Source organism: Pezoporus occidentalis, unplaced genomic scaffold (assembly GCF_034315485.1).
Source record: "Pezoporus occidentalis ecotype Australia unplaced genomic scaffold, CSIRO_AGI_Poc_V1 ctg45, whole genome shotgun sequence".
In the NCBI taxonomy this organism is placed as follows: Eukaryota; Metazoa; Chordata; class Aves; order Psittaciformes; family Psittacidae; genus Pezoporus; species Pezoporus occidentalis.
The window spans coordinates 534321-562167 of NW_026915780.1; the positions used below are offsets into that span (position 1 = coordinate 534321).

General features: G+C 48.7%; 2 protein-coding genes across 6 annotated transcripts in view; one reads left to right on the plus strand and one right to left on the minus strand.

Moving 5' to 3' along the window:
- LRRC27 (leucine rich repeat containing 27) lies at positions 1-27631 on the minus strand. Of its 4 annotated transcripts, XM_062635165.1 has the most exons (10): positions 27463-27631; positions 26522-26641; positions 23091-23367; positions 22654-22784; positions 19419-19477; positions 12434-12585; positions 10215-10287; positions 4831-4916; positions 1844-1974; positions 1-212 (listed from the first exon to the last, which is right to left on the minus strand). In XM_062635165.1, exons 3-10 carry the CDS (start codon positions 23112-23114, stop codon positions 89-91), a joined length of 780 nt encoding a protein of 259 aa, XP_062491149.1. In that variant the 5' UTR covers positions 23115-23367; positions 26522-26641; positions 27463-27631; the 3' UTR covers positions 1-88. The 4 variants fall into 4 exon arrangements, 2 of the variants coding, with proteins under 2 accessions (XP_062491149.1, XP_062491150.1); XR_009967869.1 differs by lacking the exon at positions 10215-10287; XR_009967870.1 differs by lacking the exon at positions 10215-10287 and having other exon boundaries at positions 4831-4919.
- The window catches only part of BNIP3 (BCL2 interacting protein 3), a 234144-nt gene that overhangs the window by 12565 nt on the left and 193732 nt on the right, over positions 1-27847 (plus strand). The gene's annotated exons all lie outside the window — the stretch shown is intronic.

Sequence of the window (27847 nt, forward strand, 5' to 3'; positions counted from 1 at the left end):
AGGTTAAGGAAATGTCAAGCCAACAACGTCCATCAGCACAGAGCCCTGGGGCCGCTGTCCTGCCTCCAAAGAGCAGATACTCACTGCCTCAGCGTCTTGTTTTGCTTTCTTCATTTCCGGTTGGGAAGCTCCTTTTAACTCCTGCCCCCCGTGCTTTCACCACTGCTGTGTGCTCTTTGATGTGCTGCTCCAGCTTCTTTTCCCAGCGGGATCTAAGTAAACACGGTAACATTATTCCAGTTGCTTTGTATTCATTGGCCCTTCTGTGCCCAGTTTCAAGTGTTATAGCTCGTTTCTGCCAGAAAGAATTACAGACACAGGGAGCAAAATGAGGACATGCTGTGGCCTTGCCTTTGCTAATGTGCACCCGGTGGGGCACGTGCCGCGTGGGGCTCTGGCACTGTCCCACGCTGGCTCGCACGCTTGCAGGGATCTATGGAATTGGTGCGTTATTGATGTCACACCACATCCCGCACCTCGCTCAGTGCAGAAGCTCGATGGTGCTCTGGGGAGAGCTGAGGGTTTGGCAGCGCCACAGGCTGGATTTGGTGGGTCCTCGGCACGGCTGCTATGGGAGCTGGAAGGCTTTGAGGGAAGGAGGCAGCACAATGGCAAAGGACAAAAGGAGAGCAGTGCAGTGATTCACGGGGGAATGCTGAGTGGGTTCAGCACAAACAGTGAGTGAGATGGAAGCATGTTGACAAAACAGGAATCTGAAGGGCCTGAGCTGCCCCAGGGCAGGAGGCTGAGCCTGCTTGACTGTCTTGCTTTGTAGGTAAGATCATGTTGGGCAGCAGAAATACAAAAGGAGTGCTGTGGAGCACTGCTCTCCAGTGCAGAGGCACATCCACACAGGAGGAGAGCCAGTGCAACAGCAGGGCTGGAGTACCAGTGGCTGCTGAATAATGGATATACTGCACTTGTACTTGACCTGTCTGGCCATAGCCCTGGTACCTGCAACCGCCTCTCTTCCATGTTACAAGACAGTGTAATATAGTGTATTTTTCCTTAAAGCTGATTAAATTTTTCCTTGACTTACAGACATCTGTTATGAGCTATGTTCTGAGATTACAGCTTGAACATGCTTGTAGAGTTGGTTCAGTTACAGCCTCATACAAAGACAGTGCAAAGTGGAGCAAACCAGCACAGCTTGCACTCACAAACCAGAACATTTCCAGCTTTCCCCATAGATGTTAAAACTAAAGAGAAAAAAGCCCTGAAACTCAATTTGAATACATTCTAAAACCAGCACCAGCCCCATTTTACAGGCTCTAAAACCTGGGCCCATGTTCATACATAAACTCTCAGAAAGAGGAATGACTTCAAGCGTTTTCAGGTATTTTCCAGCCCTGCTGACAGACTCGAACAACTGAGACAAGCGTGAATTCAGGCTCTGCGCTGAGCCTGTCAGGGTGAGGCTATCAGGACCAGAGGTGCTGAGTTTCTGGCCAGCCCCTGGCTCACGCTCCCTGTGTTCAGATGATACAGAGGTACAATAACATCATTGGTTTATTATTAAAACTAATTATTACTAATACATTAGGAACTGCTTTAGGAGCATGCTTGGAGGCTGGATGTTGCACTATACATGAAGGAGCCAATGCATGTAGCTCAGGGACAAGTCTTGAAGCACTAGTGAGTCTCCTTTAAAAGGTTTTGGGTTTTGTTTAATAAGCCTGGAATTAAGTTGCTCTCTTATTTCTCCTTTAACCACAATGCTTCTTTACAGGGGTGCAAGATTTCTTTACTTGATAGGATAGCAAAAATGAAATGAATACTTTCATAAAGACAAAATAAATGGACATTATCAATTGCATTATATAGCAACAGTTTCAGCACTCACCTTGAAGCTTCACCCTTTACTTCCAGCATCCATTCTTCCACTATCTGAGGTGTAGGGTCCTGTTTCTCAGCTCTCTTGTTCATGGTGTGGTAACTGATGTTATCAGGTGCATATGGTGCATTTTTGGGTAGCTACAGCAAAATAGAACGGTAACACATTATCTGGCGATGGCAGTGATTAAAACCTGGTTGCACATTGAATTCAAAGCACGGTGAAGGCTGCAGTGATGGCTGGTGGACAGTGACCACTGGAAGCACTGTGGCTGGCGCTAGGCTACTGGGCTCTGGGGACACACATGTGGCAAGACACTTCCCATGTGTTTTCCCAGTTGCCACACAGCAGGAACAGGCTTTGATTTCTGTACAAAGGTTTAATATGGAGCCCAGAAAATCAGACCCCAAAGCTGCGAGAAGGCTGGGCTGGAGCACCTTGAGTTTTAGTACAGTAATACTGGTGCTGTGGAGCACAGTGACTGTGCTCATGAGCTCTGCTGCGGCTACACTGGCTGTAAGTCAGAATCCTACAACTCAGTTCTGTGTCTTGTACTTCTATGTGTTACTGCTTTAAATCAAGCTGCGACTTGGTGCTACGCTGGTCAAGTGTTAACCAGGTTAAGTGTCACCTGGGGCAAGCTGCTCTGGTGGAAGGTGTCCCTGCCCATGGCAGGGGGCTGGAACTGGAGGAGCTTTAAGGTCCCTTCCAAAGCATTCTCTACGATTCACAGATGAAATGCAGTATGTATTTTGTTTTTACTTACAAGAGTATTGCTTCCCTCAGATCTGGGAATAAAAACCAGATAACCCAAATCCTTTGAAATGATTTAAATACAGATCAATGGTGATGCTTTACACAAGCTCCTGCCATAAAGTGAGAAACTTAAAAATGCCTCTTTGCCTCTTAATGCCTTAAGAACAACCCACACAGCCCAGAGCAGCACCCACTCTCCTGGGGGGGGGCAGGAACGTGCCAGAATGTATAGCTATATGTTCAACATAGAATACTGCATTAGCAGTAACTGTGAATGCAGCACAGTCTATCATCCAGCTTCTGTCCTGGCACTTTTTTCTCAGTAGATATGTGTTTGCCTTGAGAGCTTGATCTCATATTTCTGAAAACAGGAAATGACCATTCCAACATGAACAATGTGAAAACGAGTTTTTTTTTACTGGAGTAAAAAGTCTCTCTCCATCTTTCTTACAGGCCCCTTTTAAGTATTGAAAGGCTGTAATAAGGTCTCCCCAGAGCCTTCTCTTCTCCAGGCAGAACAAACCCAACCCCTATTTATTTATCTGGGAACATGGAAGCAAAATATGTAAATGCATCAGGTAAAAGCATACTTGTTCCTTCTCTTGCCACTCAAAATTCAGTTCTGTTCTATGCCAACTGGATTTCTGTGGTCCTAAAAATAACCAGTTGGGTTGGCAAAACAAAGCCCTTCCTGCACAGAGAAAGCAGAGTGCAAAGCCTCAGCGGGAGAAGAGAACACCCCGGGAGCTGTTATCCATTGGGAGGGTTCTCAGGGCTTCAGCAGGAGCGCAGGGAGCCAGTTTGCAGTGAAAACCAATCCAGTCGGACCCCGTATTCAGATGTGACCCTGGCTGATCGTAGCAGAAAGAGACATTTCTCTCACAACCTGCTCCCTCAGCCCGCACGCATAAAACCCACCCTGCAAACCTCTTCCTGCACCACAGAGAACCTTTGCTTTGGCTTTGCTTCTGTGGCAAGACTGGCCAAGATGTTGTCACAAGTGGAGTCATTACATTGATGTATCTCTCTTAACTTCAGGGCAATAAGGGCAGCAGTGAACATTCACAGGCTAGAATCAAGTTAAAATGTGTGGTAACCTGGACCTGGGTTACAGCTCCATTGAAGATCACAGAATCCCAGCCTGGTTTGTGCTGGAAGGGACCTTACAGCTCCTCCAGCTCCAACCCCTGCCACGGGCAGGGACCCCTTCCACTAGAGCAGCTTGCTCCAAGCCCCTGTGTCCAACCTGGCCTTGAGCACTGCCAGGGATGGGGCAGCCACAGCTTCTCTGGGCACCCTGTGCCAGCGCCTCAGCACCCTCACAGGGAAGAACCAATGAACTGTGACACTGAACCTGTACAAATTCCTTGTTACCACTGAGCGATGGAATGCGTTTTCATTTTAAACCTGCTGACATCTCACAGAAGACTGGGAATCTTCCTACGCTTCCAGGGTTAGAAGGAGCACGTTCAGCAGCCATGAAGCTGAGACGCAAGAATTCCTCCCAGCAAGAGAAACACCACCCGAGCATCCCCGGCTCCCTCAGTGATCATCTCGAGCTGCCTTACTCACTGTCTTTGCTACAGCTCATTTTCACACCACAGCATTGGAAGAATCGTGTGCATCCATTTTTAGCACCTCATCTCTTGCAGTTTTGCATTATGAGGAATGAGTCTAATGGCAAAGCCAACAGGACAGCAGGGTTTGGATTAAATTTAGATTTAATATTTTGTTACTCTGGAGAGAAAACTTCTCAGGCCTTTCACACAGGCTCGGGAAGAACCAGAAGCGAGGTCCCCCCCTCCCGTGTGCCCTTCCATACCCATATGTTTACAAATCCCTGGAGGAACCAGCAAATCCAGCCGGCTTCCAAGTCACTTTGGCAGCGGCTGCATTGCAGTGGAGGCGTTCAGTGATTTCAGACTCCCATCTCTACACACGCACTTCTGTTCCAACGCCTCCGAGCGCCGCTTGCTGGAGCCACCACAAATTTCCAAGAGCATCGTGAAGGATCTGGCGACTCCCACACTGCACAGGGGGCTCCTGCAGGAGCCACAGTCCACGCAGGAGTCTGCGCTAGGGTCAGCAAAGCCATCGCTGAGGGCATGCTGCTTCGAGTCCTGGGGTTCTCTTTTTAGGTTTTAAATTTGAATGTATGGACTATGTGGAAAATAAATCAGAGGCTACCACTGGTGGACTGGGGGTTCCCATGTCCTGCCCTGCTGGTCTCTATGACATACCATATCTGCCTTTGTAGGTGAGAATCTAAACGCTTCTTTCTTTCCTCGGCTTTGCCTGGCTGCACCATTCCCAAAGCATTTCTTTACTGCTGAAAAGGGGAATTTGTGTCAGACTTTTAAAGCCATCACTTTAAGAGGTCGATGTTGTTACTCTTGAGATGATACTTATTAGACATATTGATTCCTAACAAAGAGAAACAAAACACCAGGGGCCTCTTCATGAAGCATTAACTTACCCAAGGAAGATGGCAACTGTGAAGACCCACCCTCACTTCCCAGTTCAGTGGAGGAAAACAGCAGGACAGAGCAGAACATAGATCCAAATTAGAGCCATGCAGAGCAATGAAATGACTGGTAACAAGCACTCTTGGCTATAGATTAAATTGGTAAGCTTCAATAACGAGTAGAGCTGAGTGAACATAAAGAAGTAGCAGACAGTTGTACCACAAGTAGTTCTACTGGATCACATAATCTGACCCATCATATTTTTAGGGTGCATCAGTTAAGGTCTCATTAATACCTACTCATTATAGAATCATAGAATAGTTAGGGTTGGAAAGGACCTTAAGATCATCCAGTTCCAATCCCCCTGCCATGGACAGGGACACCTCACACTAAACCATGGCACCCAAGGCCTCATCCAAACTGACCTTGAACACTGCCAGGGATGGAGCATTCACAACCTCCCTGGGCAACCCATTCCAGTGCCTCACCACCCTCACAGGAAAGAAGTTCCTTCTTATATCCAATCTAAACTTCCCCTGTTTAAGTTTTAACCCGTTAGCCCTTGTCCTGTCACTACAGTCCCTAATGAAGGGTCCCTCCCCAGCATCCCTATTCATTAATATCTACTCTCATTCTGAATGTCCTCAGTGATTCTCCTGCATTTCAGTACCAAGTTTCAGGATACTCCTCCTTGTACTGCCACTCTCTGGCACATAAACAGGTCAATCCCCTTCATTTCCATTGTTATGGACACTGTCCTTAAGTATTCCCAGTATCTGCCCCTTGACCTCTATATTCTGTCTGGAACTGCCCATAAAGCTAAGGAACGCTCACATTGGAGGCCAACGAGAAGCTGAACGAACACCACCTTTGTGTCCGCATCTCACCTGGGAGTGGGCAAGGGTCAGAATAAAAGAGCCACACTTCAGAGGAAGGGCAGGTTGTGGCAGATACAGCTCAGCCCTGTTCCCGGTGGTCACTCTATGCTGTGCACACACTGGATAAGGAACTGGCAGGAGAAGCCTGCTCATTTCCACTAGCCCTGGCCCAAATGACTGCTCACTGCCCTGTCACCAGCACCTAGGTACACGTTTCTTAGGACCAGCAGCATTCCCTGCCTGGCTGGAAGGGAAAAGGAGACAAGAATTCCCTGGCTCTGCTCCTCTCCTGGTGCCAGGATGCCCAGGAAGAACCACAGCTCACCAGATGTAACCCAAATCACTGTAACACAGAGGTCCAGCTCCTGTGCCCCCAGATCAAGGGCATCAGCCTTGCACAACACAACTAGCTGGTGCTTCCAGAGTGCCACCGAGGGGCACTTGTTCTGTAACAGGAATTCCAGAGCTCCAGATAGAAAAGAAAAAAGGTGTTAAGGTGCTACAAATGAGGGCTATCACTGCCTCATTTCTTGGGTCTCCTCTGCAGTAAGTGGACCGGTGTCTGAAGAGCAGTCCAAGTGTAGGCACAAAGTGGGGAAGCACGCAGAGATGAACAAGTGCTCGTAGCAAAATGCGTTCAATCCACACACTTTTTATACCTTGGATGTCTCACATCTTTATGTCATAGGCAGAGTTTGCCCTCTAGCTGCCGCCTTCTGTCAGTAAACCTGAAGTTAAATTTAAGCTTCCATGGAATGTATCGTGTGAATTAACTGGAATGGATTTATTTTCTCTCAGACAGAATAGGAATTCATGGAGTTCCATGGCTGAGCAGGTAAGAAGCCTGGTCAGTCACCTTTCCTGCTGCCTTGGAGCACTGCACTCTGAAAGGAAAGGCACTCTGTATTTCCACTTACAGTGAAAGATACTTGGAATTACTTCTTTCCTTATGGACAGTAGAGGAGGGGGCTATTAAGCAGCAAAGTCACAACTTTTAGGACAGTGACGCTGTGATACTTGCTTTTTCCTTTGGTCAAATAGAGCTCGTTCCTTCTTCACCTCCTCTGCTGCTGACCTGCACTTCCCTGCTCACTTCACCTGCAGAGTCCCGTCAGAGGGCAGAGGCTCAGTAAATGCATCTCTTTGGGTGGCTCGTGCTCCTTTTAAAACAAGCACTTTGGTGTTGCTCACTGAATGCTACAAAGGAAAGCGGGCACAGTTAATGATGGGGATATACACAGCCACAAGGCTGGGTTTATCTCCTGGTGATCCTGCTTACGAGCAGCACTGTTCTATTTCCATACAACAATTAAAGTATTGAAAGTAAAAGCCATTTTTAAGTTATTTACCAAATGAATTACTTCATAACCCCACTGCACGCCTGAGGCTGCCTTGTGAGGGGAAATACTAAGCACAAACCACAAATTCGGCAAGGTTTTCCATGCTGTTGATACTTCAACCCCTCCAAACCCCTAAACTGTGAGCCCTTGAGGTGTGGGGCACACAGCCAGACAGACTGTACCCCCCGTCCTTGTCACAGGCCCAGCAGGGAGCACGGAGCACACAAGTAGGAGGTGAGAAGCTCCCGCATCAGTCGATCTGATGCCTTGAGCGCTCCCCTGCCTCTGCCCCACGAATTCAGCACCTGGCTTCTGCTACTACTGACTTAGAGTGCTTTGTGTTCCTGGGAGACATCAGAGAGGTGGAGCAGGGAACACAAAAGAATGAAGAGGAAAGAGGGAAAGCAAGAAAGCAAACTCCGAGTAAATGTCAACCCCCCTTTTCTGTTCCTGTCTGAAAGGAGAAACCTCCTCAAGTCATTGATACTTCAATAAAATCAGGCAGCTCCAGCTTAGTAAAAACTGGTGAGAGAAATGATTTGTAAGTACCAGTAAAAATATTCGTGAACACTGGGGGACACAAATCCTTGCCATGACAGGAAATATTGATCAAATAAAGTTACGAACATTTCCTGCGTGTTTATGCTCTCCTTTACACAAAAGTTACTTCCCAAAGAGGGTTTGCACTATTGCAAAATGTGACAAGGAAAGCATCTGTTAAATGCTTTGTATGCAAACGTAAAGAAATTGAATGGATTACCTTGTATTTACACATAGTTATTTATCACACTGCATATACTAGAAATGAAGGATCCTGCAGCCCTTTGTTATTCTGTGTTATGAAATTCTGTATTTCAGTGGAATGAATCCGGACATTCAAGGGGCCAATTATCAAAATCGAAAACCAAGTAAAAGAGAAAATTTAAAAAAGTCTGATAGTGGGTTTTAATATTTTAAATACCAGAAAATACAAAAGTTGGGTCTGCATTCCCGGGAATCGCGTGTAGCCCTCACACACTGACAGCGCGTGTAACGGTGCACGTGAACCGCTTCTGCATTTCCCAGTGAGCCTGCAGCGCTCGCGGGACCCTCACTGCGCTCCTCGGCACGGGGGGCAGAGCCGGGCCTTCTGCCGGCACCTGCCCTGGGCTGCTCCGGCACGAGCAGCTCCTCCTTCCCCTGCCCGCAGCGCCGGGAACCGGCGCCTCTGCTCCTGGCTCGGCCGCTCCTGGGGCAGATCCAGGCTGCGCCGCAGCAGCTCAGTGGGGTTCGGCTCCGCGGCCGGCGGCGTTCCGGCAGGGATTGAGGGGAGCGGGCTGCAGTCCCACATAGCCCGTCACGGGGTTAAGCACAGCGCAGTGCCCCGGTGGTGCCGGTCAGTCAGCCCAACACAAGTGGGATTCCTTGGCCTTTTATTCCTTTAAAACGTACTTCATGCTCAAGGATTTTTCCCAAAGTCTGAAGCCATCTGTGTTCTGGAAGACGCCAGCAGGCTGCGGATGGACGTGAGCAGAGCAGGGGCCTCCTTTGCACTGGTAATTCATGTACCTCGTACCTCGGGAAACTTCAGCCAGCTTCTTGCCGGTTCTACCCTGCAGAAGCTGATCCAGTTTATCATCAGTTTTGTTAAGTGCCCAGTCCTTGACCTGAGGTTTCTGGAGAGGGGTTTGGGACAAGGGCCTGTAGGGACAGGCCAAGGGGAATGGCTTTAACCTGCCCGAGGGGAGACTGAGATGAGCTCTTAGGCAGAAGCTCTTCCCTGTGAGGGTGCTGAGGCGCTGGCACAGGGTGCCCAGAGAAGCTGTGGCTGCCCCATCCCTGGCAGTGTTCAAGGCCAGGTTGGACACAGGGGCTTGGAGCAAGCTGCTCTAGTGGAAGGGGTCCCTGCCCGTGGCAGGGGTTGGAGCTGGAGGAGCTTTGAGGTCCCTTCCAACACAAACCAGGCTGGGAGTCTGTGACTTACACTGGGCTTAAGAGCCACTTGTCCTCGACACCCTGCACAAATCACAGCAGCATCCACAGCCTGATTCCATGAAGGTCCCTTGTTGTCTTTCTATTGTCTGCTGCCTCATCTGGGGCTGGCCCAGTATCCATCTGGAGCCTACCACAGACATCAGCAAGGGTTAGATGTGGCCTGTCATTTACACTGTGTGAATGACAGGGAATTCTGAACCAGAGTAGGACACCAAAGGGGAAAATCCCAGCTTTGCACTGGGATCTCTGCACCGAGGGTAAAAATAGACTCCCACAATGCATGTGCATACAGGACTGAGTTTGGGCTGCATACAGCCCTCACTTTTTCTCTCACTTTGTTTTTCTGGAGCATTTATAGGCTGCCAATGTAGATTTGGGTATAAATAAGTATTACATGAACTGTGTATGACTGAATTAAAGACAAGAGTACTCTGCATGATGAATAGGAGTTAAAAATATGTTCCATGTATCAGAGGAAGTGAAAATGCAAAGCAAACAGATACAATAATCATTACCATACTACAAGTGCCCAAATGCAATCTGTGAGTCAAAACAGGAAATGGCTCTTAACATAATCAATTGAAATATGTAATGTGATGTAATGGCAACAACCAAAGTAGTGATGAAAGCTCCAGCACACCCTGCATTTCATGCCAGCTGGCATCTCAGCTTAGACAAATCTACCTTTATTACACCGTTAGAGGTATTAATTTTCACACACAACTGAACTTACTCAGTGATCTTTCATATTTACATGACAATGATCAATTCTAGGGTGTACCTACACTGCATACAAAGTGTGACTTCTACTTACTGGTTATGGAGGCTTGTGTCTAAGTCATTCAAGCACCCACAGCAGAGCCAAGCTCAGCAACAGGTGACTGGCATAGAGCTCCTGCACCTTTTGGGGCAGGTCTGCACCTACATCTGTACCTATGCAACAGCTACATCTGTCACAGCTCCTCACCTCCACTGCAGTGCTGGGAGATGCTGAGTTGCACAAAGGTTTGGTTCCATAGACTCAGGAGGTTCCCTGAATCCTAGAGAAGAAACACCCTGGATTTCATCTTCCTCTCACATTTTAGAGAGAAATCATTCTTGCAAGGCACATTCTGTTATCTCCTCTGCATGAAGTATGTATATACTACTTCTTACACACTGCCCGCATCCAACATGAACAGATGGGCCATGTGGGAGGGAGCAAAAAACTCCTGCATATCACAGAAGGTTCCCAAACTTCATGTGCATGCCCCCAGATTCTAACTATTAAAGTCCATGGGATTATTTTTCTTTAAATATACCACTATCTAAGCTAACATTAAACAAAACAACACAAGTTACAATGCTATTCCAGAGCAGCATTATACTTGTTTTGTCATTCCAATCCACTGTGTTGGAGCCATGCAGAACAGAACAGAGCACAGTCCCACATCCTTATGCAGACATAAATCAGCAGGGAAAACGCTTTTGATTTGCTATTTTGAGGGCTCCTAACCAAGCCCTGGTGATGTTCAAGACTGCACCGCTGAAGGGGAGTTAAAAACCAAACCAAACCACTGGTGTGTTCCAGTACACTATGTGGTTGGCTGGAAAGGAAGCGGGTGACAAGCACGAGTGACCTCGGAAAACCAGCTGTGCCCACAGGAGCCCACAGCCCTGTCACACAGCCCTCTGCTGCTTGCCAAGCCAAGCTCTCACCTCACCACTACCTGAGGAGAGATCAGCTGTAACTAGTGCTGAATTGCTTGGCCAGGAGAAAGTGAGCTCTAAAAGCTACCACTGCCTCCCCTCCCACAGAGGGAGAAAGGGAGAAGAGCAGACAGGTGATCATCAGAGTGCACATCTTCAGAAGCAAAATCCAGAGCTCTTCCATTGAATCAGCCAACATCTGGTGTTGGGAGGGACCTCAAAGCTCCTCCAGCTCCAACCCCTGCCACGGGCAGGGACCCCTTCCACTAGAGCAGCTTGCTCCAAGCCCCTGTGTCCAACCTGGCCTTGAACACTGCCAGGGATGGGGCAGCCACAGCTTCTCTGGGCACCCTGTGCCAGCGCCTCAGCACCCTCACAGGGAAGAGCTTCTGCCTAAGAGCTCATCTCAGTCTCCCCTCGGGCAGGTTAAAGCCATTCCCCTTGGCCTGTCCCTACAAAAGTCCACTAATACGGAAGAAAAGATACAAATATTGAGCACAAATGATGCAGACAAAACTTACCTATACAGAAAAATGCAGTGCTGGTTCTCAAGTCATGCTCACGTGGTGAAATCTGAAGGTAAACAGTGCGAATGAAGCCACACGACTGGGATATCATTTGTCCCAAACTAAGACTTACAAACAAGGCCTTAAAACCCTGACAATAATCATGAGAGGTTCTGGAACTGCTCATGGTTCCCTTCCATGACACCATGCATGAACTTGAGATTAATCAAAACATATATAGTCATTATCTTTACATCAGTATTTTGACTTCATTTCAGTGTCACGGTATTTGGAGCTGACATTTTTCTATCTTACCACATTACTTAGCACTTCAAGTGGCTCATTCATGCCCTGAATTTACTGCTTCCCTTTAATGATATCACATTTTATCACCACTAATTCCAGTCCGATGCTAATGGTACCCAGGGTAATTAGCCTTCATTACAGGAAAGCTTAAGTATGAGAAGCGGTCTTCCGTGGGAACATGCCCAGTATTTCTATTATTAATGACTTCTGGAATCTATCAGACCATAAATAATGCAAATTATGTTGCATCTTTTCCTCCCTTCTGACAACTTCTTAATTTTACCCTCCTGATGTGAATTTATAACTGTGATACTGGGACAGAAAAAGGAGGAAGTGTGATAAAGGGCAGGTTGTGTCCTTGAGGAACATGGGCTCAAACCCAGGACCAAAGAACAGAAAACACTGTCAGCCCCCTGCAGTGTGGATGAACCTTTATTCTGTAAGCCAGGTATTGGCAGTGCTCAAGGCCAGGTTGGACACAGGGGCTTGGAGCAAGCTGCTCCAGTGGAAGGAGTCCCTGCCCGTGGCAGGGGTTGGGGCTGGAGGAGCTTTGAGGTCCCTTTAACCCAAACCAGGCTGGGATTCTGTGACACCCATTAGTGAAGAGCCACCAGGAAAGCACCCCTTTGTTCACACTGTTCTCAAAACAAATCACAGTAAGTGCACACAGACACCTCCAACATACCTGAAGCAGCTGGCTCCATCCAGGGTAGGTTTCCATTCCCAGAATCCCGAAGAAAGGACAGGATGGATTTAAATCCCTTTTGTTGACCTCTTTAGGAGGAAATTCAAGGGGACAGTGTTTCAGATTCAAGGCTGTCAGCACAGTCAAGTGTCCTGTGGAAAAGCAGTGGTTTAGCAAACACAGAACCATGGAACAGCCCAGGTTGGAAAGAACCCTGAAGATCATCAGGCCCAACCCTTCATCATTTGGCAAGATGGGTGAGTTTGCAGTGTTCAAGGCCAGGCTGGACACAGGGGCTTGGAGCAAGCTGTTCCAGTGGAAGGGGTCCCTGCCCGTGGCAGGGGTTGGAGCTGGGGGAGCTTTGAGGTCCCTTCCAACCCAAACCATTCTATGACCATGATGATGGACCGCAGTGACAGACAGTCACGGCAGATGAGTCAAAGGGAATGACTGGTAAGCACTGTGCCTGTGATTGCTATGATAACGACACTTATTACACATGCAGACACTATATACCACCTTAAATTATGTATTTGGCCAAGTACAGTGATTTTTATTTTCCTGGTTTTATTGCTACAATAACCAATGTTTTTATATATGCATAGTGCCACTGATAATGCCATACCTAAGATTATTCCTGAATTGCACTTTCTAGTGCACTGTTCTGATTTTCCTCTTCTGAAATCACTGGGTCTACCTCACTTCTCACCCCCAGCCACCATCTCTGCGTGACAATGGACAGGGGGACATAAATCTCTGGCCTCCCGAGGCCACACACACCTCATCAACTGCCCAGCCTCCTGCTTAGCTCACAGAATCCTAGAATCACGGGGTAGGTTGGGCTGGAAGGGACCCACATGCTCGTCCAGTCCAAGCCCATGAGCAAGGCATGTGCAGCACCAGTGACGCGTGTGACGAGGAGCTGCCGGGTGGTGGGAGCCACCCCTCCCGTTCCACCTGCTGCCGAGGGAACACCAAACGCACACAGTCCTTCCAGGATCAGTCGTGCTCACGAGTTGTGTTTGTACATATTTGTCAGTTCTGTTTCCCAGATGTAAACCAGAATTTGCCGTTTTCCCTCCCTATCGCGGCTGGCAGAATTAAGCAATACTTTCACTCAATCCTGCTTCAGCCGAGAACGCAACCGGTGAAATCTGTTAAATCCCTCCAGCAGCAACGTGCCGCTCTCCAGAAGGAAGGTAAGAACCACATTTCGGCCTGACATTTTAGCATGACACACGGTTTATAATGACGGATTTAGGGAGTGCAGCACCGAAACCGCACCGAGATACGGGATTTCATAATGGTTTCACACTGTATTACTGGAGCCACACTTCAGATCCGCATTCACAGCCTGATCCGCTCGCTCTCTACTGGCTGGCTGCTTCACGTTCTGCCTGTGCCGATGCGATTCGCTCATTACGGCACGAAACAGTGTGTTTGCTCTTTTAAACTGCTCCTGGAAAACCTGACTTGCGGAAATGACAAATACATTACTAAGCACAGCCATCTGATTGTAAATTAGCAGCAATTAAAGCTGAAAGGAGTGTTACAAAACAAAAGTTCCAGTGTGATTAACAACCCTTTGACGTTCCTGCTCTGGAAATGTCAGCTCCTGCAACACTCACAGAGTGCACCTGGGAAAATCCAACCCAGCCTGAGCCAACGGAGCAGCTGGGGGGCTCCGGGGAGCACAAAGCAGTTTTCCAGGCACCAGGATGGGGACAGTGCTGGATCCTTCTGGGTCCGTTCCCTTGGAAGGGAGCCTTGAAGCTCAGGCACAAATGGATTCTTCACATCAAGGAGCTGCCAGGTACAACCTGCTCCATGCAAAGCTACACCACAGCTACACAGAGAACTCACAGCGCCATCCTGCTACCACCACGGGATGCAGATTTTTCCAGTTCCACTGGAATGGAGAACACACACACCTAAAACTGACTTCTTTTCAACTACATCGTGATTTCCCATTGTTGATCTGGATTTTTGATCAGCCACAGGCCAAGACCTGACCCGTAACTTACCAGCAGTGCAAGAAAACCTGCATTTTGCCATCCCACACCAACAGAGTTCCTTACTGGAGAGGTAAGGCAATCTCAGCTCCGATCTCGAGACCACTCAACACTTTTCTTCACAGACCAGAGCTAGAACTGCAACTCTCACATTTTAAGCAAGATTATTACTTTGAAGTCTGCTAAAGCTGAACTCCAACTGAGGACCAATGAACACCAGAACAGCCTGAATGGTTACTCTGGAATTGTGCTCAAACTGCAGCTGAGCTGAGATAGAGAAACTGAGTGGGACTGAAGACATCATTTGTTGCAATCCCTGGGGAAAGACTGATGGCAGTTTGCCTGCCCCACACACACACCACACGTTAGGTGCGAACCAGACATACCGCTTTACTGTGAGCTAAGGTTCTGAGGGAGCAATGCGGAATGGGCCTGCCAATGTCTGATGGAAGGGCGAGAGTTCTGGAGAGAGGCTGGAAAAGAGGAATTACCTGGTGCCACAGAGCAAGGCAGCTCCTACACCAAGGAATGTCCCAGGCAGGCAGACTGGCCAAGAGAAACAAGCAAAAGGCATAAAGGAGGAAATACCTGACTACAAACTAAAGTACAACAGCCCAGCAGCGCTGTGTGCCTGAATCATGTTACAGGGTAACGGCAGGGCTTGTAAGCGAAAATCCATGTTTGTTGCACAGACAGGAAACACGCTGTTGTGTAATTATTGCTGTTGGGTTTGTAAAGAAATATACCCACAGAGCTCATATATGGCCCTGGGGGTATTTACAAGCTGTGTAGATGTGGCACTTAATGACGTGGGTTAGTGGTGGCCTTGGCAGCGCTGGGGAACGGTTGGACTGGATGAGCTTAAAGGTCTTTTCCAACCTAAATGCTTCTACGGTTGTACAAACAAGCATTCCTAGGGCTCTCCACAATGAGACTTGACTGTTGTGAACCTGGCACCAGTGACAAGGAGTGCTGAGCTTTGGAGGGTTAGCAAAGGGACTGTGTTCTAAGAGTCTCCGTGCAGAAGTCTGCTAAGTGAGCTACAATTACCAGGATGCCTTCTCATACAGCCGTGATTCACAGATTAGAAAATTACTTCAAATAACCGTAAACCACAAACACAGCAACGGAAGAGCTCCGTTACTAACAAGTAGGAATGGCTTTGAAAATGCACCTTGTAAAGAACTCTTTGGGAATACAATTAGATTTGAAGTCATTTAGCATGAAGAAACCAAATCTATTTTTAAACAGAAATGATCAAAATGAATCACGCAGATGACTTCAGGGCTGGAAAAACGACTTCTCTGTTTTATCTTGCTGAAAATCACTCGGGTTTGAAGATGATTTGACTGCAGTGGGGGAGCTGCATGGGCCATGCAGTCACAGCTCGTGCTTCACTCGCACGGATGGTGGACGGGCAACGCTCCCTTTCCACAGCCTTTTCATCATTTACTCACCTTTGAAACTGCATCACCTGCTGAGATCTTCTCGCTGTAGAATCGTTCCTAGCTCCTGCTAAAGAACTCTCAGGTAGGTGCAACCATCAAATCACGCAGCTCCTGTGCAATGCTGTCTTTAGCAGCTTGGAGAGTTTTGTAACGCTTCTCATGCCCATTTTACAGCAGGGGAAACTGAGGCATGGGCAGCCCTGTGATGTGTCCAAAGCCAGGTAACGCTCCCGACTTCTCCAGCAAGCCACCGGCAGTCCTGGCAATAGAAGGGATGTATCCCAAGCCCCCACAGCACTGCCCAGCAGTGCGCAGTACATGAGTTTGAGATCATTTTCTGAACCGCGTTGTCTGACAATGAAATTTTCACCTTTGCTGATTAAATTCAGGCCACGTGATAAGCAGGAGAGCCAGAATAAAGGCTCCAGGAACAGCCACAGGTGAATCAAAGCTGGTTTGTGCCATTCAGGCTTCTGGTCCCCTTGCAAAGCCCTTTCATTCCTTGAACAGGTGGCTTTGAACAACAGGTTCCCTGAAGAAAGGCAAGCGCTGCAGATTCATTCCAGATCTCAATGAAAAGCAGACCCCTAGGCATGCAGACTAACAGCTGAGACAGTGATCATGGACCATCCTCCCGGCTCACCTGGGTTTACACTGCAACCTTTCTGTTTGGTATTGATGATACCAGCATCACGGGTATCAACGGGTGTTCTACTGGCAACAAGAGAAGGGACCACGGAGCAGGTGCTGCAGGCCAGAGACTCTAATTTAAGCCAGGGCTGACGCTGCCAGCGTCGGCTCCTACTCTGTTTCTTATAGAGGAGGTTACGATGGCAAGTGTGCAGACAAGAAGGCAATAGCAAGGGTAGGAGGACGAGTGGGCTGGGAATTAGCTCATGAAACACGATTTTGTCAGAAGGAGCAATCCTGTCAAAACACGGGTGTTGTGTAAAAACACAGGAGATCCTCACAACCCCTAGCTATGTCACAGGCACAACTCCCAGGTTTTCTCCCAGCGTACCAGGTGGATTGCTTGGTTCTCCCCTCAGCTCCCTGCGATGGGAGAGCCCTGCAGTGCTGGCTGTGGACACACGCAGGGGCCCTGAGCCCTGACTAGCACAGCTCCACCGCAGGGAAATGAGCAGCTTCAGGAACCTGGGTTAGGGCAGCCCTGTCCATTACATGTCCCACCCTCTGCTGAGGTCCCAGTCCCTCTGCTGGACCAAGTCTTACACTGTCCACTACATTAGGAGTCATGCCTGAAGCAGCTCAGCTGCTGTGGGGCAGAGAGGGCTCACTTCTGAAATCACACATGTATATATACACATATACACATCTATCTGCATCTACTATATAGGGGCAATTGTGGTATATAGAACTACAAGGGGATGTAAGGGCTCTGCCAAGGGAACAGACCATCCAAAGTAAAGGCATGTGGTAGGACAGCATCACACTAGTACAATGGAGAAGGCTCAGGGAGACCTCTGAGCAGTCTTCCAGTGCCTAAAGGGGCTCCAGGAAACCTGGAGAGGGGCTTTGGACAAGGGCCTGTAGGGACAGACCAAGGTCAATGGCTTTAACCTGCCAGAGGGGAGACTGAGATGAGCTCTTAGGCAGAAGCTCTTCCCGGTGAGGGTGCTGAGGCGCTGGCACAGGGTGCCCAGAGAAGCTGTGGCTGCCCCATCCCTGGCAGTGTTCAAGGCCAGGTTGGACACAGGGGCTTGGAGCAAGCTGCTCTAGTGGAAGGGGTCCCTGCCCGTGGCAGGGGTTGGAGCTGGAGGAGCTTTAAGGTCCCTTCCAAGCCATCCTGTGACTCTATGAATGCAGTGAGTCTGATCCAGGATGCTGTTAGAGATCCCGCAGTGGATGTGTGTGACTGCTGAAGGCACACGGTGCTGGCAGCGCTCTGCAGAGCTGGCAGTGCCAAGGGGCCTGGCCTGGGCCACCCTGCACACCCAGGGTGCCACTGCCTCCCTCGGCATGAGCTCTGGGCAGCATGGCTGCAGCCAGCCTCTGCGTGTGCCTCCAGCCATCTGTCACCACGGCACTGCTGCCCTGACACCCCTGCCGGGCTCTTTACCGTGGCTGTGGCTTGAACACGCCTACGGCGCAGCAGGAGCGCTGGCATCTTTTCTTCAGTAGCCATCATGTGCAGAGCCAGGAGAAATGTCACATACGGCAGGAATTCCCCATTCCAGCACCAATCTGGGAAACCTGCAGTGATCAAAATACTGCGGTAGAGGAGTGCCCTGAGTTTGGATCTGCCCAGAAAACAGCACCCACGAAGCAAGTTTTACTGCAGAAGGGCCAGCATAGCAGTGGCCCACTCTGAGAGACTCAAGGAAGTCTAAATCAGCAAACAGCATTTTTCTGATGCATTGCAACTCAGCTTGAGGTAGGAAGAGCAGAGTTATTCCAGGAGCAGGCTCCCTCATGTGAAGCAGGAATAGAACAGTGGACACCCTCTGTCCTTCCCAAGCATGGGCTACCAGCCATTGCTCCCCAGCAGACGGGTGGGCAGCAGCCTGGCTGCAGAGAACACCAAGTCCAACAATAGTTTGAGGCCACTTCCCTGCACGCTTTGGTTTCGTGTTCAAAGCTTTTCTTCAAATAATTCTTCCAGGAGATAAACTCCACAGGAATGAGCCCTGCTTCAGGATGCCACTGGAAGCTAACCAGCACCGCAGAGCTGGCACTGTGTGTGAACTGCGTCTGAGGAAACCGCATCTGAACTACAGCGGTCAGGTGTGGTTTTGATTCCCTTTCTGCATGAAGACAGCACCAGGTCTGCAGCACACTGGGTGTGCAGGATTCCAGCACCCAGCTCACGGGCTTCTGGCCTGATCCAGGAGGATGAGCTGGCCCAAAGCCCCTGGGCACAGGTCTGAAGCAAGCAGCGCCCCAGAGAGCTGGAGGGTGCCTGGGCTGTGTGGGGACCCTGGTGCTGGAAGCCTTGAAACTTGACTAGTCCTGAGTGCTCCAGGATCACTGCTGGTGGGAAGCAGGGGGGTCAGTACTGCATGTGCAGGGCCAGCATGGCTGTGGGGCAGGGACACTTACTGATGTGGCTGGCTGCTTCCTAATGCACTGCCCAAGGAGCACGAGAGGTCACACTTGCACAGCACTATGAACAGCAAAGCTTTGTTAAAATCACAGCATGACAGTGCTTGGGAACACTCTTGGGCCTTAGACTATGACTGCATCACTAAAGGGTCCCTTCCAACCATTCTGTGATTCTCTGATTCTATGTCTAACACACAAGATATGGTTTTTACTTCAGTTTTACTCAAGGAAACAATACTGAACATTTTTGACTACAGCACTACAATAAAATGTTCCCCTCTTATCAGTGAAGGCAATCATTATGAATAAGTAATTTATTTTCCCATCTCATAGCACATGTTCGTGGTAAATTAAAACCACTCTTTACGTAAGTATCAAAGTATTTTAAAGTCTAACCACAGAATTAAACACTATGAACCAAAAAATGTCTTTGGTATCTTCAAACCAGGAGTGAGTACTTACTGAGCTCTGCAGGTAGCTCTTTTATAGGACTCCTCTCTAAGAGCAGAGTTTTCAATTGCCTTTTCAATAAACCAGAAAAGAGACTGTAAGAGCAAAGTTCATTTAATTAAATACAAACACAAGAACAGTTTTGCTCGTTGTTTCCTTGCTTTTGTTCCCTACTACAGAAAGGCAAATCCTCACTTCTCCATCGCTAACATCAGTGCTGGAAAACGGCACACCCCAAAGCTTTCTGGAACAGCCATCTGAAGCTGGCATTTATGCCCAGTTATGATGCAACTACTTCAATATTTAGCATTTGATCTTTCCCTGCAAAGCCTGCTTATCACTTTAAAGTCTGATACTGACTGCTCCAATTATAAACACATCATTTCCAGTTGTTTATCATCTTGCTGAGCTTCAGCTGTTTGGGTTGTTGAGTGCATTCCTCAGGCTAAATTTGAGCTAAAACTACTCAGCCATTCTTGATAACGAGATTAGAAAGAAATATGCCCTACTTGTACTTCATTGCATCAGCTTCTTTCTTTGAGAAGCTCCAGTGTTCCTATTCTTGGACGCAGCCGAGAAGCTTGGCACGGGTCATGTACGACATTCATGGCATTTATGTCCCACACAAGATAATATTTTCTTGATATATCTGAAAATCTGTTAACATTTAGACAAATCCTGAGCTTCTGAGAAAATGTCAGCACGCCCCTGCTCCAAAACAATAGCATTGTCAGGGAAATGCTGCAGCTGCTGAATACACCCTTGTTTGGAGGTCTCCCATGGGAACCTCTGGGCACTGCACGTTCAGGATGCAGGGATGCCTAATCCACGTGAAGGGAGCCACTGACACCCAGGCAGCTCTGAAATAGGAACCACACAGACTCCCCACTTCTGTATCTCCTCATTTCTGACTGCTTCATTTTGCCATCTTGACTGCATTCTTGTAAACAGCCTTTAATATCCAGCAACAAACCGGCTCAAATGGTGTTCTATAGGCATGGTGCTGGCTTTATTTACTTGTGCTGCAATTGGACTTACTGTTAAAATACAGCAAAACAAACAAGAAGAGAGCTCTGGAGTGTCCACTATAATATTTCTTTACCTCCAGGAAGGAAAACCAAACCAAACCAAACCAAAGCAAAGCAAACCTTCTGGCAGCTCTTCAGCACCAGATTCACATTTGTGGCAATATTTGAAGACATTTCAATTCAGTCATGAAATGTGAGTGCTGGGCTCGTGTTTGCCTGTCTGGAGCAGAGTCTTCAGCTGCACCTAAGTGGAAAAATTGATTACAGACTTGGGTTAATTTCCCCACATTTAGAGGCACCACAGTGTACAGGGACAGCCCTGCTGCCTCAGGGCAGACTGGTAGAGCTTAGAGCAGCTCCAGTGCCTAAAGGGGCTGCAGGAAACCTGGAGAGGGGCTTGGGACAAGGGCCTGTAGGGACAGGCCAAGGGGAATGGCTTTAACCTGCCAGAGGGGAGACTGAGATGAGCTCTTAGGCAGAAGCTCTTCCCTGTGAGGGTGCTGAGGCGCTGGTACAGGGTGCCCAGAGAAGCTGTGGCTGCCCCATCCCTGGCAGTGTTCAAGGCCAGGTTGGACACAGGGGCTTGGAGCAAGCTGCTCTAGTGGAAGGGGTCCCTGCCCGTGGCAGGGGTTGGAGCTGGAGGAGCTTTGAGGTCCCTTCAACCCAAACTAGTCTGTGATTCTGTGTACATGCCCATGGCTGATCCCTGCCCACCCGCACATCCAGATCGCACAGGGATTTGTGGAGAGCAAAGTATCAGAGCAGCATTTTCCCTGCCTGCACACCAGGCCAGACACCATTTCCACAAGTGTTTCCAACGTTTTTGTTTGATCTGGAGACACTCTAATCATAACAGCTATTAAAATCAATGAAAGGCTCATGAACTGCTTGAATGGTCAACCCATCGGGCCCCAGACTAGCACAGTGTTTCATTGAGATTAAAACTGCACTTCAGGCTGCTTCCAGAAAAGCATAGCCCAAGAACTAGCAAACATCTTAAAATACAGCTTATGCCCCCACACATAATAAGGATAAAATGCGAGTAAGTAATATTCAGAGAACATTTCTGATGGAGCTGCTGCCTGGAGTCAGTGTAAAACTACAAACAAGATAAAGCGTGACACATGCAGGGACTGATGACTGACACATTATGTTGGAGGAAGATGCACACAGAGAATGTCTTCTTCTCAGAGGATCTCAACCACTCCTGCAACGATGATGACAGCATTCTAATACAGTTTGTAAATTGTATCAGTCCTGTCCAATTGAATTTAGGAAAGCTGTATTTAGAAGATTTGTAAACATCATTAAACTTGACATTTTCCAGCTGCTCGTAGACATATAAATTTTATTTACTGTATTTTTCTAATCACAAGTTGAATATATAACGATTCACAAACAAGAGATCTTCAAATACCTTTAAGCACTTTGTTTCAGTCACAAGATGCCATGAAACTTGGGTTTCTCGCTCTGGAAAATGCTGTAACATACCCTGGTCAAGGGTTGCTTCCTCCTCCTTGTCATACAGAAAGGTTTCTTTCAGAAGCACAGCTGCAAACTGGCTTGGTCTTTTAACTTCCAGTAGGAAAGTAATTCCTCTGTTCCTGTTCATTACCATGCATTGTCATTTGTGGTCTTCCGCTTCTGGAGTGAGGAGCAGGGAATTGTCCAAGGACATGAAAAAAGCCTGGTGGGAAGTTAGCTTTGGTGATCATGGTGATGTGGAAGCACTTCCAGGGTCACCACAACATGGTGTACTTCTTTCCCTGCATGCTCCATCTGAACCACTGACAGCCAAATAATCCTTCCAGCAGGTAACACCATGGCAGACAATCAGCACAAAGAGATTAACGGGTAGCTGTCCTTCATTATCACTTAGGTTTGTAACTGTGGTCCCCACCTGCACCTCACCCACAACACTAAAAACAGTCACTTACAGGTATTAAAATGAAACTGGGGCAAAACCTCAGTGGGAAAACAACCAGGCCTTGCCTTTTAAGGTTCAAAGGGTGTACAGATTCACTGTGTAATATTAATTGGGCCTTTCAGTTCATGTGGGCTTTAGCAAACACAATTAAGCCTATTTACTGCTTGCCTGCACTGAGGCCAACGTCAAACAAATGCATATGAAAGTCTGACTGCTACAACGAAATTACAGTAGGGGAAAGAGAAGACAAATACAATTGTTATTAAATTATCGGTCTGACCAATGATCTTACCTGTGGAAACCGATTCCAGGGGGAAGAGCTTTAATCTTGTTATAGCGGAGAACCAGCCAAACAAGATGTGGCAGCTTTTGAAACAAATCCTCGGGAAGCGTGGATATGACATTTCCTTCCAGATGAAGGTACTGAGCGAAAAACAGAAACATGTTTTACATCCAGAAGGAGAGGGGCTGTTCCTTGGCATGCAACATCGAATGTGAAAACTGTGAACTGCTCTCTGTTTTTGTGGAAGGAATGCTGCTAAAGGGGATTAAAGGATACACAACTATGAATTACACAGGGAGCGGTTTATTTAAGGACTTTTTGTTAAAGAACCCAGGGATTAAAGATCATAGCTAAGAACCTGTAGCTTTTCCACTCATCTGGCCCTTAGCTGCACTGTGCTACACTTAAATCAAGGGGTGAACTACTACTCATAACAACTGATTCACCTTTATGTTGGGCAGTCGGTACATTTCCTCAGTGAGATGTGTAATGATTTTTTGGCTGACATCGAGAGTGCTTGAAGAAGAGAGCAGAGACTCCTCAGCAGCCTTCCTGATCTCTTCTGACGAATCAGAAACAGGAGAATATCTCTTGTTGAGATGCTGACCTCCCAGATTGTCACCCCTGCTGTAAAGCTATTCAGAATTGCTGTCATTCACCTGTCAGCAAGCCTGGAATCCCGGCTCAGGAATCCAAAGGGACCAGGTGAAGGCAAGTCATGAGCTGGGAAAAAACAACATATTTTGGAATGGGAGCATACACAAACCAACGTGATGTCTATATTGTTAACTTGCAGATTATCCCCACTGCTGTGTACGATACAAACCAGTCAATTGGTCACTTTTACAGATGTATATACTTACACCAATGATACAAGGAACTTGTGAATGCCCCACCCCTGGCAGTGTTCAAGGCCAGGCTGGACAGGGCTTGGAGCAAGCTGCTCTAGTGGAAGGCGTCCCTGCCCATGGCAGGAGTTGGAACTGGATGAGCTTTAAGGTCCCTTCAACACAAACCAGTCTGAGTCTGTGATTCATCAGGATCACAGAATCATCTGGGTTGGAAAAGACCCATGAAGTGTTCCCCAGCACTGCCCAGGCCACCCCCAACCCATGGCACTGGGGCCTCGTCTCCACGCTGTGTGAACACTTGCAGGGACGGTGCCTGCAGCCCTGCCCTGGGCAGCCTGTTCCAATGCCTGAGCACCCTCTGGGGCAGGAATTGTTCCTCAGCTCCATCTAAACCTGCCCTGGTGCAGCTTGAGGCCGTTTCCTCTTGTCCCATCCCTTGTTCCTTGGGAGCAGAGCCCAGCCCCCCAATAATATGCATGTGAAGTCACAGGAAATAACAAAAATCTCCAACCAGCCTTTGGGGCCGCATTGCCCCGCACCGCGTCACACACAACCCTGGGAGCAGCACCGTCATGCACATGCACAGTGAATCACAGAATCGTCATACAACCCCGGCCTGCTTTGGGTTGAGGGGACCTCGAAGCTCATCCAGTTCCAACCCTGCCACGGGCAGGGACAGCTTCCACCGGAACGTGTGCCAGGCGATGCAGGTGCCAGCAGGGCCTCGGCTCCGCCACCCGCGATGGGTCAGAGCCGCCCCAGCGGCCCCGCCCGTGCTGAGCACCCGAGAGCCGCGTCCCCGCGGAGCAGCGCCCGGCCGCTCCTCAGCCGGGGCTCCCGCAGGCCCTGGCGGCCCCGAGCCGGCGGCGGCTGCATCCGTGCTGCTCCCAGCTCCAAGTGAAGCCACCCTGCGCGGTCCGCGCCCCCTCCGCTGGTTTCAGCGGGTGCCCGCGGCGCTGCCCCGCTCCCCACCCGCGGGCCGGGCCCGCACAGCGCTCCCCGCTCCGCTCCGCTCCGCAGCCAGGAGGGGGCACCGGTGGCGGGGCCCGGGCCGGGGCAGGGCGGGCTCCGTGCGCAGGCGCGGTGCCGGTCCCGATCCGTGCTCAGCCGGCTCCGTCACCCGGCCGCGGCTCCGCAGCAGCGGGGAGCGCCGGGGCACGGGCACGGGCAGGGCGCGGGCAGGGGCAGCGCCGGCGCACGGGGCGCGGGCACGGGCAGGGCGCGGGGCTCCGGGGACACCGGGGCAGGGTCGCGCTGAGCGGCACCGCGGACACCGCCCCTGGGGGGCCGTGGTGTCCGTTCCGTCGGGCAGGACCCTCCGCGGCCCGGCGGGGCAGGGAGGCGGCCCCAGGCCGGGCAGTGCGGGCTGGAGCCGCGTGAGCTCTGCGGTCCCTTCCAGGCCAAGCCCCTGCGCGGTCCCAGAGCCCGCACACACCATCCCCGCACCCCAGCTCCGCTCGCAGGTTTCTCTCTCTGGGGGCACAGCCGCAGCACAGCAACGACCCAGCCCTCCCAGGAAAACCATCCCCGCATGGCAGCGCCATCAGCGCTGTCGCCGGAGCAGCAGCGTCCCTGCAGAGGCTCCTGCGGTGCGGTGAATAACACTGAGACTAGCCGGGGCTCACACCAGCTGAAATAAAACATGTTCTTAATGAGCAAGACGGTAGAAACCCATTACTGAGGCACGAGGAGTGCTTAATCTACAAACCCAGATAATTACGTTCCCAGTGACCTGACCAAGTGTGATCAGAGGCACTGTAAGGGTTTTAAATACACAAAACTAATTTTAGAATTTAGATACATGATTTTTGGTGTTTTTTTTTGTTTTGTTTTTGTTTTTTTTTTTTTTTTTTTTTGCTGGCCTATACCCTGCTTATTAACATAAATGAGAAAAGAAAGCTATTTTAGAGGAATTTCTTTAGAAACTATTTCCTTACGGAAGGATTATTTATTTGTAGAAGAGAAACTGACCCATTTTATTACAGTCTGTAACCTCAAATGCATATTGCACTCCGTAGGAAAGAGAGTCTTGCTGACTGCTGGAACTGCCACATGGCAAAACAAACCACACAGCCTTGGCAATAGCATTTTGAGGCAAACAGGTGATGTTCTTGTTAGATCCCATGCTCATGCAGTGCCCTCTAGCAGCAAGCACAGCTGGAGGCTGGAGCATCTCGAGCTGCCAGAGATGCTGCATTAGTGCAAAGCTGTGATTCCACTGGGTTTAGAACTGTCCCCACCTTGGCTTGGTTGAACAATTGCCTCGCTCAGGAATGCCTGACCCGCACAGACTGTCCAGCCAGGAGCCCGTTTTGCAGCAGAGCCTGTTGAGCCTTGGAACCTCCATTTTATAGCAAGTCTCTGAATTCGGAGAGAGAATCCTGTTGTCCTGCAGGGACCTGCGGTGCCGCTGTGTTCATGGGAACAATTGGCTCACATGAGGAACTAAACAGGCCTAAATCTTCACATTTGCTTTGTCACAAGGCCACAAGCTTCTGAAAGCACAGCATAACCCGGGCAGACCAAGACCAAGCACCTATCCCTCACTTGAATGCATCTCCACTTTGGAAACACAGATCCCACTCACGAGTCTGTTCCTGCTGCTTGTAAGAGAGAGCAAGTACAAGGGGTAATTTTATTGTGCTTTTCCTGGAACAGATTTTCTTTGAGGCTGCTGAAATGCTTAAATCCTAATTATGGGCAATATTTATGAGCCAGAGGGCAAAGTTTATGAAGGCTAAAACTGGATCAGTGGCGAAGCTTTACAGAAGTCTTGGTGGCACTTGTTTATGCAAACGCCATGATACTTCAGATAATTTTATTTAAGCTAATACATTAGGATTGAAACCAATGACATCATTCCCTCGATTAAAGAGAGAATTATTTCAGCTGGGTTTAATCTCAGCATTCTGTTTAGAACTCTCTAGCACAACAGTAATAGAGAAACATTTCCATGGCCACTTCATGGAGATCAAGTGATCTGGAAAGATACCCAACTTAGGGAATTGTCTTAGAACAGGACTTACAGTGTTGCTTGTCAAATCTCATTGTCCAGTTTGGCCTCCTCATGAAGCTGGAGTCCTTGGCACCGCCAGCACAGTAACAGACCACTTCTTCAGCATGACAGTATCTAGGCAGACTTTATCCTGATGAGAAGGCAAGAAGAAAGAATAGACTGGCAATCAATAAACAGGTTCATTTTACTTTTAGCAAGCCAGAGTTCTGAGTTTCAGTCACAGAGCAACAGCCAGAATGGCATCCCACTGCACACACCACTGTCAGGTTGGTCACTGTGTTCTCAGCTTGCTGGCAGCACTTTGTCACCAGGGACTATTGCACATATCAGTGCCACCAGTGCTCCTCCTCAGCACTGCAGGTTGATGTGGGTGACTGAATGAAAGGTGCCAGGGACCCTCATGCAGAGGAACTGTTGGATCATGCACTCCAAGCTCCAGAGAGGAGTGCTCAGCTTCCCTGCCCAGCTACTTGTTCAGGTTAGCAGGCACCTACGTTACACAAGTTTAACTCCATTTGACTTCAGATAAGTTAGGAAGCAAAGTTCTTCCTCATCTCTCTAAAGTAAGAGCTGTTAAATAATACCAGAAATGTCATTGCTTTCTATATAAAACCGCTCTCTACAGCATTATAAGGCTTTTAATACTCCCATAAGTGAACAAACTGATTTTACTCTAAGAATGTGTCTTATGAAAATATACTAACATATGTTCCTAATTTCCTAATGAAACATTTGGTTAGCCTAAATAAATAAATAACATAAGCAGGAAAGTGAACAGACATGTAAACAAAAGGAGGAAGAAGTCACTATAAATTTAGGGCTGAATTGCTCAAACAGCACCAGAAACAAATCAACAGAAACCATTGCAGAATACAGCAAATCAAGCAAGATATCTATTTTAGGCTGTAAAAGGCTAAACCGAACCAAGCAAATGAACTAGGACAGATTTACCTGCCAGCTTAGGAGGAAGAAGGGGGTAGAGAAGGCAGGAGGCAGCACTTGCATCACTGGAGGGGTTTGAGCACCTGCTGGTAATAGCCTTGTAAACCCTGCACTGCAGCTGGCACTGGGGATGAGAGGAGCCCTGCTCTGCCCTGAAGGGTGCTGTTACCCTCCTGCTGCCAGCTTTGGGGCTGCACAGCTGCCATTGTGTGTGTGCTGCTGCAGAGGGACCTGATGGAGGAGGTTATTGGTTAACTGGGGTGGTGTCAAAAGGCTGGGAGGCAGCTGGATCAGTGATTACTATTAGCATCTTTAAAAATAGAGTTGGCACTACTTACAGAAACACTAATTATAGGCAAATATGTGACATTTCCCCCTTATGTAATGTTTATTG

Bases quoted from the DNA above. Each gene is read 5' to 3' on its own strand.
- LRRC27 (XM_062635165.1), bottom strand. From the start codon at position 23,114: ATGTACCGACTGCCCAACATAAAG. The intron at 12,586-19,418 runs GTAAGTACTCAC...GCTTTTCCACAG, and splicing joins AGAGCTACCTGCAGAGCTCA to GACACTTGACTGTGCTGACA. The intron at 213-1,843 runs GTGAGTGCTGAA...GTGTTTACTTAG, and splicing joins GTAAAGGGTGAAGCTTCAAG to ATCCCGCTGGGAAAAGAAGC.